Genomic DNA, 12,315 nt, shown 5'->3' with positions numbered 1-12,315 from the left:
GTGGATGGCTTCTCCAAGTTGTCAGGTCCATTAACATGAATTACGAGGAAAAATGTGAAGTTTGATTTGACCGATGATTATGAGCAGAGTTTTCAGGAGTTAAAGCGGCGGTTGGTTTCAGCTCTAGTATTAGCTATCCCATTAGGGGAGGACAAATTTGTAATATATAGTGATGCGTTGTTGAAAGGTTTTGGACGTGTGTTGATGCAGTACGACAGGGTTATTGCGTATGCTTCTAGATAGCTTAAAGAATACGAGAAAAACTATCCTATGCATGATTTGGAATTAGCTGCAGTGGTATACACTCTCAAGATCTGGAGGCATTATCTATATGGTGGGAAGGGCGAAATCTTCACAGATCACAAAAGCTTAAAGTATTTATTTACCCAGAAAGAGCTAAATATGAGGCAAAGAAGGTGGTTGGAAATTATTAAAGACTCTGACTGCACCATTAGTTACCACCCAGGGAAGGTGAATATGGTAGCAGATGCTTTGAGCAGGAAATCAGTGGGGCCAGTACTGGCAGCTATGGAGATTCAGCACCCAATCCTAATGGATCTGGAGAGACTTAGTGTGGAGTTAGTAGAGGATGATCCATAGGAATTTATCACCATCCTGGTTGTACAGCTGACACTATATGAAAAAATTAAGGCTACTTAGAGTGATGATGCAGAATTAACAAAGGTAATAGCTAGAGTACGGGATGGTCAGGGAAAGGAGTTTAGCATCTCTGATGAGAGAGTTTTGAGATTTCGCACTAGGTTGTGTGTGCCTGCATATATGAATATGCCAGGAGTATGTGCTCTTTAAGGTCTTTTTGGCATCCACTTCACTTTCATGTTTGTGTTCTGAAAGATTTATTTGTTCAAGCACCTAGGCACACACATTAGTAATATACAGTTTGTCATTATCAAAACTAGGAATTAGACTCAAAAATTCAACACCTTATGTAACATCAGAGTTGTGAATTAATGGTTTATAGATATTTTCTTGTCTCACCATGTTTAACATTTCATTTTAAACTTAAATGACCACTTATACTATTTTTTGTGTACAAAATTGCAAAATTTTCAAACAACTATAAGTTTGTCTTCTAAGCCCATTTTTGCGTCAAAAAAGGGGAATTTTTTTTTTTCAAATAAGGGTTTCTTTAAATGCTTAAATGATATTGTGCTTAACTTAATCCTTTTGTTGATGACAAGAGGGGGAGAAGTGTTTGAGCAAAATTGCCAAAATTCATTTATAATGTACTTTTTGATTTTCAAGATTGGGTTAGATTTCATATGAAGAGATTATTTTTCAAAAAGCGAAATATTGAAACAAAAGCAAAGGTTACCGTGACTATGATTTTTTAAATTTTAATCTATTTTTTTAAATCACAATTAGGCTAAAACCACAAACATGATACTTATTACACAAATGTAATCATATATGTGTATCATGTGATTTTTTAGCTGAATACCTTTTTCAAAATCAATTTCAACTCTAAATGCAATTTGAGCTGAACTCAAAATTTCTAAACTTGAAAAAATTCCAAAGTTTTCATTTTAGATATGCCCGAAATATACTGTTAATATTTACAATATGCATATTGTAAGGGGCAGCCTTGTTAGGCTAACCTCATTTTGCTCACGTATTTTTCATCATAAAAAATGGGGAGATTGTTAATTTTTTGAGTCCTATTCCATTTTGGTAATGACAAATAGCAAACATCTCATTTGTGCGATTAGTATATATTAGATTTATATTTCAGAAAGCATAAATAGTCAATGCAATATGGAAGCCATGAGGCACTCAAAGAACACATCACGTGGCTCATTCCATGGCAAAGTGAAGAGCAAAGACTGAAGACACATATTTTTTCAATTGTAATGTATTTAGATTCAATTGTAAATACATGTCTCATTTGATCTGATATGAAACTCAATAATGACCATAGATTAACCCCTAGGAACTCAAGATTTCATGAAAAACCTTTTTATTAAATATGATAAACAAAATCAAAAGATTTGAAATGGTTTTTGAAGTTGAAAAAAGGTTAAAACTCAATTTCTTAAGGGGTCAGTTAACCGGATCATAAGCTCAGTTGACCAAAATTAAGAGATGGCTGAAACCCAATTTTTCTAAAGGTATCAGTCGATTGGATCATCAGCCTGGACGACCGACATTCGTCTGAGGATGATCCGACAGATTGGATCATTAGCCCAGCTGACTGAATTGCCTTTAGGTCGGTCAATTGGAACTCTCGGGTTCTGGCGATTCCAACAAAAAAACAGCTATAAAATTTGAAATATATTATTATTTTAATACTCAACAGTTATATAACGGTCATATCTTGTATTTGACTATAAATACCAAGCCCAAACACTTGGAGAAAACTTTTGAAATTATCATTAAATATTCACATCTTTGAGCATTTATTATACTTACTTTCTCAAATATGTTGACTTTGGTGTATTCTCAAGAGGGGGGGTGGGGTGAATTGAAAATTTAAACTTTCTTCCTAGGTTAAACCAGATAACTATATAACACAACCTAGGGTCTTTCTAATCATACACCAATTGCGCAGATAATGATATGCGGAGATTAAATCATGCGCAACATTCACCATATATTAAATATAACATTCATGTGCAGTAAATAAATTGCGGAAATATAAATAGTGCACACATGATATGATATCGAGGTTTGGCCAATACTGCCTACGTCCCCACCTCAGCTCGCAAGTCAGAGGGTTTCCACTACAACTCACTTAACGGGTGGAGCGACGCCGTTTACAACCAGGTCAATTAACGGGGCTAACCTCAACCTACAACTACACCTTACCAAGATGGTACACCTAACATTCCTAGCCGGGTCTAAGTCAATCCGAGACTATTCGCCAAAGCTAGTCTCATTCTTCAGGCCCATGCCTGGAATACGAACAATATAAAAATTTACGTACAAACAAATGCTTCTTACACAAGCATATATGTTCCACTACGCACAAGCACTAATCAATGCACCTTAAATAGATAGGAACTATAAGCTCTGTGCAATATGTGTGCTAAACACTCAATCTTATGTTAATATTCAATTAAGCGCAAGAGTGTATTTTCAAACAATATTTGAAACAATAAACCAAAGTATATCAATCACAAGTATGGTTTCAAAGATCTCCAACAAGTGTAATAACAAATATCTCATAAAATAATTTTCTCAACAATTTAGCACAAGAGATATTTATAATCAAAGCTTGTAAAAATATTTTGCTTCACAAATCAAAATACAAGCTTAGGAGTCTTGGAATACAAATTCTAAGACTCACAAGCTACCAAGTTTTCCCCACACAAAGATTAGTAATTAAACCGGGGAGGAAAACTTTATGCTAAACTCTCAATCAAAATAATCACACAACTAAACACAATAAGAGTTATAACTTTGTAGGATCTCTCAAGATATACTAAGTCAAAAATATTTTGCAAGGGAATAGTAAAAGTGAGGAGTATTAGGGTTTGGATATAAAGAAATAGCTCTTAAAAATTCAGAGGAAATTTAGCTAATCAAAATCCCTAATCTCTGCTTAATCTAGCAAATGAGACCCTATATATAGAGATGGGAAGAATTATGACCGTTGGGGATATGTAGGGTATTGTTAAATTTGTTTTAAAAACATTTAAGAAAATTAACCTTATTTAATCCCTCTTAATAGCGGTAAAAAAAAATAGCCAACTTGAGGGTTTCGGGCGCCTGACTCATGGTTCGGTCGCCCGAATAAACACAACATAAAAAGTGATTTTTGAAGTTCGGGTGCCCGAACTTAGGTTCAATTTGCTGACCAAAGGCGATTTCCATTTTGTCCGAGGTTTGGTCGTTTGAACCATAGTTCAGCTTACTGAACTGCCAAGTTCGGTCGCCCGAGGTTAAAATGAACTATAAGTTTGAGCGCCCGGGGACGATGGAATAGTACAAGGTACAAGTTTGTTTCACCGAGGATGGTGAGGTTCTTTTTGGTTTGCTCATCCGAAACCAAGTCAGCACTTTGACTGGTCAATGGTTCAGTCGCCCGATGTGTTTTGAACACAACTATTCAGTCACCCGGAGCCTCACTAATTTTACCCTATAAGTTCAGTTTTACTTTAATTAATTCTCCTGATAATATATGTGATATTGAGTAAAATCTTACTTGTAAGTACAAGGACCTAAGGTCTTTCTAAGGTTTTAGGCATTTTAACTTAGCCTAAAAAACCTGGCGTTAGTCGATCGAAATCTTATCTAAGGTCTCTCGATTTCCAAGTGATGTGTAGGGACTTATGGTTCGTTCTAAGGCCTTTGAACTTGTAGTTCCTACATGCATGATGCACATCAATTATCATAGACCTTTTCCTATATTACTATTACAGACCCGAATAAAGCATAATATAAATTACAACAAAAATGAATCTTCTGGGTCTTTAGTCTTTAAGTCTTCATATGCCATCAAGTGATCTTGCTAATATGAACCTGCACACAAACTTGATAGACATTAAATACCAGAGTATTTGTTATAATCAAAATAGGGTATGACCTATAAGGTCAACAAAATCAAAGATCATCTACTCTCATTTACTCTCATTTATTGCAAAAATAATTTTGAGAAAATTTTCACCAACTCCTTGAGCTTCATTCATATCTTGTGAGAGTGCATTAAGTTCTTTCATTGTACTAACTAGCTTTTGAAGAAACATTTCATTGTACACAAAATCTTATTCTCATTTGTATTTTTGAGGTTCGGGTTTTGAACCGTGCCAAGTGAGGGCATATCGTTTGGAGAGGTAGCTTCGCCTACAAAGAGTGTGGTAACGGGTATCTCCGCACAAGTGAAGGAGTACTATATGAGGTATTTTTGCCTTGGTTGAAGGAGTGGATAGTGGAAATCTTCAAGCGATTTTCTTAAGGCAAGGACGTAGGCGGGATTCGCTGAACCTTGTAAAAATCGCTATGTTTTTTTTTTTTTTTTCTCTCTATCCCTTATCTCATTTAAATTTATGCACTTATATGTTTGAATATTTATAACATTTGAGATTGATTGAGAAACCCTAAGCTTGAGATATTATTTATTTGAAGAATAGGTAAAATAGTTAACTTGTATTTTTAAATATCCAATTCACCCCCCTCTTGGGATTTCACCAAAACTAACAATTGGTATCAGATCCTTGTTACAAAAGGCTTAAATATATTTTTTTATAAAGATCACATGGCTTATATTGGTGTATCCCCTTTGGATGAGGGACAATCATCTATAAGCCCTCCAATCTTTTGTGGTGTTAACTATACATTTTGGAAACAAAAAAATGAGAATTTTTCTTCAAAACATGGATTGGAGAGTGAGGAGAGTTATTGCTAGAGGAGATTATGTACCTATGAAATCCATTGAAAATAAAATTGTTCCTAAAACTGAAGATGATTTGAGTGAAGATGACATGAAGTTATTGCAAGTAAATGCTAGTGCTATGAATGTCATATATTGTGCCTTAGATGCAAATAAATTCAATAGAATCATGGCTTGCAAAAATGCTAAAGGAATTTGGGATAAATTAGAAATCACTTATGAAGGAACTACCGATTTTAAGGATAGTCATATTGATATGCTTACTAGTCAATATGAAGCTTTCAAAATGACTCCAAATGAATCTATACAATCAATGTACACTCAATTCACACACATCACAAATTCTTTAAATGCTTTTGTAAAGACTTATCCTACTTATGAGATGATCAGGAAGGTACTCAGAGGATTACCTCCAATTTGGGAGCTAAAAGCAACAACTATAGCTGAAGGGAGAAACTTGAAAGAAATGACATTGGATGAGCTCATTGGATCCCTCATCACCTATGAAATGATGATCAAAAAGAGGATAAATGAGTAAAGTAAAACAAAGAAGGTTACAACTCTCAAAGCTTTTGCAAGTAGCTCAAGTGAGGAAAGTGATCAGGACACCGATGAAGACATGGCCTTGCTAACCAAGAAGTTCGGTAAGTTCACACACATCACAAATTCTTTAAATGCTCTTGGAAAGACTCATATACTTATGAGATTATCAGGAAGGTACTCAGAGGATTACCCCCAATTTGGGAGCCAAAAGAAAAATTTTTCTTTGAGAAGATAATTTGTGTAATAAATCCATGCTAGCATGACCAAGTCTCCTATGCCACAACAAACTAGTCTCATTAGTTGCAGCCAAACATCTAATATCACTAGATTTAATGTCATCAAACTCTATAGTGTAGATATTAGATTCACGATGTCCTACCAGGATAGTTTTTCCATTTAAATCATTTATTAGGCATTGAGTGGACTGAAATATAACATTGAGTCCCTTATCACAAAGCTGACTGATACTCAACAAATTGTGTTTTAATGTGTCAACAAGTGCAACATTATCAAAATAAAAATAAAAATGATGAGTTACCTATTTTACCTTTGCCAATGATTTTGACCTTGGCGTTATCCCCAAAATTCATGAAACCTTCCTTTTTGTAGGTGAGAGAGACAAATTTGCCAGCGTCTCCTGTTATGTGCCTTGAACACCCACTATTAAGGAACCATTTGTTCTTCTTAGAAGTGGTCTTCAAGCAAACTTACAAAACAAATTTGGGTGATTTGTTTTGGTACCCATTCTTTCTTGGGTCCTAGGGGGTTAGTTTTCTTGATGACCCATGCATACTTCCTTTCTTTTCCTCTGTGTCCTTTAAAAGCACAAGTGTAGCGACCATGACCTTTTCACTCACAATATAAACAAATTTTATTTACATATAAAGGGTTTAGTTTGGATGTTGTATTTTTACTTGGTAAAGAATTTATTTTGACACAAGGATTTGCAAAGCCAATAAATTTAGATGAGGATAAACCATAACATAAACCTTCTTTGTAAATTCCAATTCTTTGAACTCCAAGTAGTTTGTCAAAATTTTCTTTCCCATTGGTAAACTTATAAATGATATTACTTTGATCCTCAATTTTCTTTTTCAAAGTCATGTTTTCTTTTAAACTCTCATCAATTTCATTTTTCAAGTTTTCAATTTTCTTTTGAAAAAGTTCATGATCTTTTTGAGAACTTTTAACAAATTCTTCAATTTTTATTTTAAGAGATGCATTTTCTTCTTTTAAAGTAGAAAAAAGACATATCTCCTTTTTCTTACATTTTGAGTGTATTTCATCAAAATGTTTATTTTTTTCTTTTAATTGCAACTAACTAATCATATTGTTTTCTACAATTATCTTCTAATTCATCATAAGGAGGAAAATATTCATCATCGGAACTAACCTCATCTTGATCCTCTGTCATGAGACAGAAGTTTGCTACTTCATCTTCATTTTCTCCATCCATTGAAAGTCAGTCCAATTCGTCCCATCCAATTGCATTTATGGCTTTGTACTTCTTCTTGTCTCCTTGCTGATTAATACCGTTGTTTTTGAATTGTGGACAATCAGCCATCCTGTGCCTGGTTTCTTGCAGTTATAACATCTCATGCTAGCTTGTCCTTTTTATTTTTGCTTACCAGGCTTCTTGTTCAATATAAATCTTCTAATTTTTTTTGTAAGAAGAGCCACATCACCTTCATTGTCACTTTCTTCTTCTTCTTCCGCTATTTCTTTCTGACTTGCTGACTTTAAGGTGATGCCCGGTGTCTTTTTGGGCTTTTCTACTTTAGGAGTTAAATTTTTATTTTTGATCTCACAAGTCATGAGAGATCTGATCAACTCATCAAGGGTGACCTTTGAGAGATCCTTTGCTTCTTCAATGACTGTTGATTTTGCATGCCATGATTCCGTTAATGATCGAAGGACTTTCTACACATTATCTTCTATAGAATAGTCCTACCAAGTGCTTTTAATCCATTTGTTATATGTGTAAAATGAGTAAACATGGAAGTAATTGATTCTACTTCTTCTATTTTAAACATTTCATATTCTTTTACAAACATATAACTTTTATATTTTTTAAGTTGGGACATACCTTCATATGTTACCTAGAGCTTATCCCAAATTTCCTTTGCGGTGCAAATACGATTGTATTCTTCATCACTCATAGCATAATAAATAAAGTTCTTAGTTTTCATATTAATTTGAACTAACCTCAATTTAGAGTTTGAAAACTCCTCAAATTGTTTAGGTTCACCTTTGTCATCTTTGAATTCATAGTCTCCCTTTGTGATAACTCGCTACATCTTAAGATTGTGTGATTAGATGAAAATGGTCATTTGATTTTTCCATGTTGGGTAGTTGCTCCCACTGAATCTTGGTGGACGATCAATGAATTGTCCCTGGGTGAGTGGTGCCTCAATCATATCTTCCATTTGATCTTTGCGCTCTAGAATTTACTTTGAAAGTCAAATAACTAGCTCCGATACCACTTGTCGGCCCAAGAGTGTGTTTAGAGGGGGGGGGGATGAATAGACTATTTTCGTGGATAATATATTTTTATAAAAAGCAATAAAACTTGGCAAGATACAAGTGATTTATATCGCAATTATTTGCAAAATAAATAACACAAGTAAATAAAGTAGATGAGAGAGAGAAGAGCTTGACACCGTGATTTGAACGTGGTTTAGAACCCAGCCTACATTCACACCTTGAGACAAACTCAAAGATTGCAAAATCCACTATCCAATCTCCTTTCAAGATGGAGAAGCCTTTACAAACAGGGAAAAAATCCTTACTACTCACCAAGAGCTAATTCACGAAGTTCACCAAGAACCTCCTTCAATATAGTTCACCAAGAACCTCCGATTCACCAAGAATCAAATAACAATCACAATGAATGTAGAGAATACAGAGAATACTCCTTCCTGAGCTGATAATACAATGTAAATCCTCACACTACTCTCTTAAGCAAAATGATATTAGACAAGAATAAAGAGCAAGAGAGTTTTGAGCAAATATGATAACCTAGAATGAATGCAACAATCAAATGTTCACTAATAATGATCCAAAAGGTTGTGTAATAAATGCAAGTAGCTTGTATTTATAGCCAAATAACCTAGCTAGACGTTATCTGAACGTTGGGTGTGAAACCCATTTGATTGGCTTAAGAACTTGCCATTTTAATGCCTGTTGGTTCAGTGGCTCGATGCAAATCGTCGACTAAGTGCATCTAATCATTGTCGAGTTGCCCCAATTCGTTGACGAATTACCCCTAATCGTCAATGAGTTACTGGGCAAAAAAACATAATTAGCTACTGGAAAAATTTGTCTACGAGTTGCTCCATTCATTGATGATTCATCCCAATTTGCCAACAAATTACCCCTAATCGTCGATGATTTGACTGGGCTAAAAAATCATTTAGCTTCTGGTTTAATTAGTCGACGAGTAGGGTCAATTAGTCGACTAATTGCCCTACCTTTCAAACTAATATGCCTTTTGATGAATTAAACCAAGTTAGGACAAGTGTGTATGAAATATATTAAGTCTAATGATGATTTAAACTTGTCCTTATGAACTTCCAATAGATTATAAGAAATCTTGTATATGAAAATGCTTTTGAAAACAAATTTTGATATCGTATGCACTAGTATGAATTAGTATGCATATGAAAACTGATTTTTGATGTTCTATACTAGTATGAACTAATATGCATATGTATTTGCTCAACTCTTGCTAGTTATTCTTACTAATATCATAAACACAAGAGTTACAAGAAATCCTACCTCACACTCAACCCATTACATATGTAAGACTTTATAAGGCTTCAGTTGGCTGTGCTTGGGTATTCCTTGTGTAAGCTTTGACCATTGCTTCATTGAAATTCACCTTAGCCTTGTTGTTGGAATTGGTGTATTCCCAAGAGGGGGAGGGGAGAGTGAATTGGAAATTTAAAATTCTTCCTAGGTTAACCAGATATTAGCAGTATTTCACAACCTAGGGTCTATCTATACAATCCCAAATGCGCAGATAAATATAATGCGCGGAAATTAAATCATGTGCAACATTCGCACTCTATTGAAAAATAACATTCATGTGCAGTAAATAAATTGCGGAAATATAAAGTGCACACACGGTATGTTATCGAGGTTCGGCCAATACTGCCTACGTCTCTGCCTCAGCTCGCAAGCCCGATGAGTCCACTAATACTCACTTAACTGGTGGAGAGGCACTGGATACAATACTAGGTCAAATTTCCAGGGCTAACCTAAACCTTTACAATCAATCCTTATGGGCTAGATTATCACCCCTTCTGACCACACCTGGAATACAACAAATAATCAACACAATTTTGTGTACAATTTCAATACTTCTAACACAAGAAGATTTGTACCGATACGCACAAACAATAACTAATGCACTCATAGATAATAGTATTTAATGCTCAAGTGAGATCTTGAAAATTTAATTCAAGATAATATATTCAACAAGTGAATATTCAAGGTTACCTTAAAAACCGCAATCAAGTATCACACAAATATTTTATCAAATGTAATCACAGCATATACTTAGGGTTTAAGCTTGCAATAGAATTATCAAATGAAGTATGCAAGCTTTCAAATCTAACAATAAGGATTCCAAGACTCAAAAGCCAAAAACACGATTTTCCCAAACAGATATTTATATGTGAAATATTGCGGGAAAATCACACAAGCAATTACTCTCAAAAAGATTTTCAAGACATATGGTATTGTGAGAGTATTTTGCCAAGGAAAATGATTTTGAATGATGCACAATAACACAATCAAATCTTCCTACACATTGCAATTGATTTGCAAGTTAGGACAACTAGAAAAACAAACTCTCTATTTCAAAATGATATTTGTTAATAAACACATAAGATAGTATATAAAAATATGCTTGGAATATTGAGTATATAGCAAAAAAAGTGTAAAAGATTTGAGATAAATTTTGCTAATTACTTTTTCTAATCTCTTTTTTAATCAAGACAAATGAGGGGGTATATATAGATATCCCAAAAAATATAATCGCTGGGGACTCAATGGGTATTTTTGAAAATGTTTAAAAATGTTTAATTAAAAATAACCCAGTTTGACCACGCTAAAAAATGTCGCCAACCCGAGAGGTTTGGTTGACCATATTCAAGGTTCGGTCGACCGTATTGCTATGTTTGGTCGACCGTGGTACTTTTGAACTGCAGATATGGTCGAGATAATTTTGAACCCTTCATAGGTTCGGTCGACCATGGTTAAGGTTCAGTTGACCACTCATATGGTTCGATCGACCGTGGTCATTTTGAATTATGAGTTCTGTCGACCAAGTAGTTGGGGGTTAGACACATGTTAATTTGGTCGACCGTGAAGAATACATTCATTTTGGAATGGTTGACCGAGCGAAGTCAATATGTTGACTTCTAGTAGGTTTGGTCGATCGAGGCATTTATACTGCTGGTGGTTCAGTCGACCGAGGTCTCTTGAAAACTTTTCTTCTCTTTTGACTTTATATGATTTAATCCATATTTGTATGTGTTTATAATTTTAGCTGAAGGGACTTAGTCATGACGTGTCCTATGGTCAATCATGGCCTTGAGAGTTAACCCCAAAAATTTGACGTCGGTCGACCGAAGGTGCTCCCTAAGGTTAATCTATGGTCTTGAGCATAAATATTTATTATGCATGATATGCAGATTATTACAGATCATATGATTATTACAGGCCCAAAGAAAATATAACGCAATACAATACAACTTGAAAGAAGAACAAAAGAACTTCATGCTCTACTCCTTTGCAATAGCATGGATTGCGCCGAATGATGTACTCATTTAAGTGCTTCTCGGCTTCCATTTCTCATCTGTCATCCGTGCTTGGAAAAGTAAACCTGTTCATACACTTAGCACACATATGAGATACTGTGGTTTGTCATAATCAAAACAGGGATCAAACTCAAAAATTCAACACTTGTGCTTGCTCCAATATTGAACTGTTGTCCTGTGCTAAACTAGAGTGCAAAGATTAGTTAACTTGAGGGTCACAAATGAGTTGTTATCATCAAAACCTACTAGATTGGGATACTTCAGCCACTAAGGCTAACAATCTCCCCCTTTTTTTTTATGATGGCAAACTATTGGTGTTTTTGTAGGATATTTTTTTAAAACTCCCCTCAAAATATACATACGTGTTTGAAATTTAGGACAACATTCCTCCCCCTTACTGTATGAATTTCATGCATGGTAAAAGTATTCAAATTTAAGTTTCACAATCATGCAGAGTTTTAAAAGTTCATTTTGATATGAATCAGCAAGAAAAAATTGAACTTTTCAATGAGAGTCAGTATATCCAACAATTCAACAGTATTTCCAATAGACAACTAGTATGTTCAACAGATAAACAATATGTCCAACGAATAACCA

The 12,315-nt window shown here is 34.6% G+C and overlaps 1 protein-coding gene across 1 annotated transcript; it reads left to right on the top strand.

Moving 5' to 3' along the window:
• Positions 1-5,333: 5,333 nt before the first annotated feature.
• Positions 5,334-5,888, top strand: LOC131166718 (uncharacterized). The gene has a single exon (XM_058125292.1). It carries the CDS (start codon positions 5,334-5,336, stop codon positions 5,886-5,888), a length of 555 nt encoding a protein of 184 aa, XP_057981275.1.
• The last annotated feature ends 6,427 nt before the right edge of the window (positions 5,889-12,315 follow it).

The sequence above is a fragment of the Malania oleifera genome, chromosome 10, assembly GCF_029873635.1.
Source record: "Malania oleifera isolate guangnan ecotype guangnan chromosome 10, ASM2987363v1, whole genome shotgun sequence".
NCBI lineage: Eukaryota > Viridiplantae > Streptophyta > Magnoliopsida > Santalales > Ximeniaceae > Malania > Malania oleifera.
The sequence above is the reverse complement of the archived record's forward strand: the minus strand, read 5'-3'. Positions and strand labels throughout refer to the sequence as shown.

Bases quoted from the DNA above. Each gene is read 5' to 3' on its own strand.
- LOC131166718 (XM_058125292.1), top strand. From the start codon at position 5,334: ATGGATTGGAGAGTGAGGAGAGTTATTGCTAGAGGAGATTATGTACCT.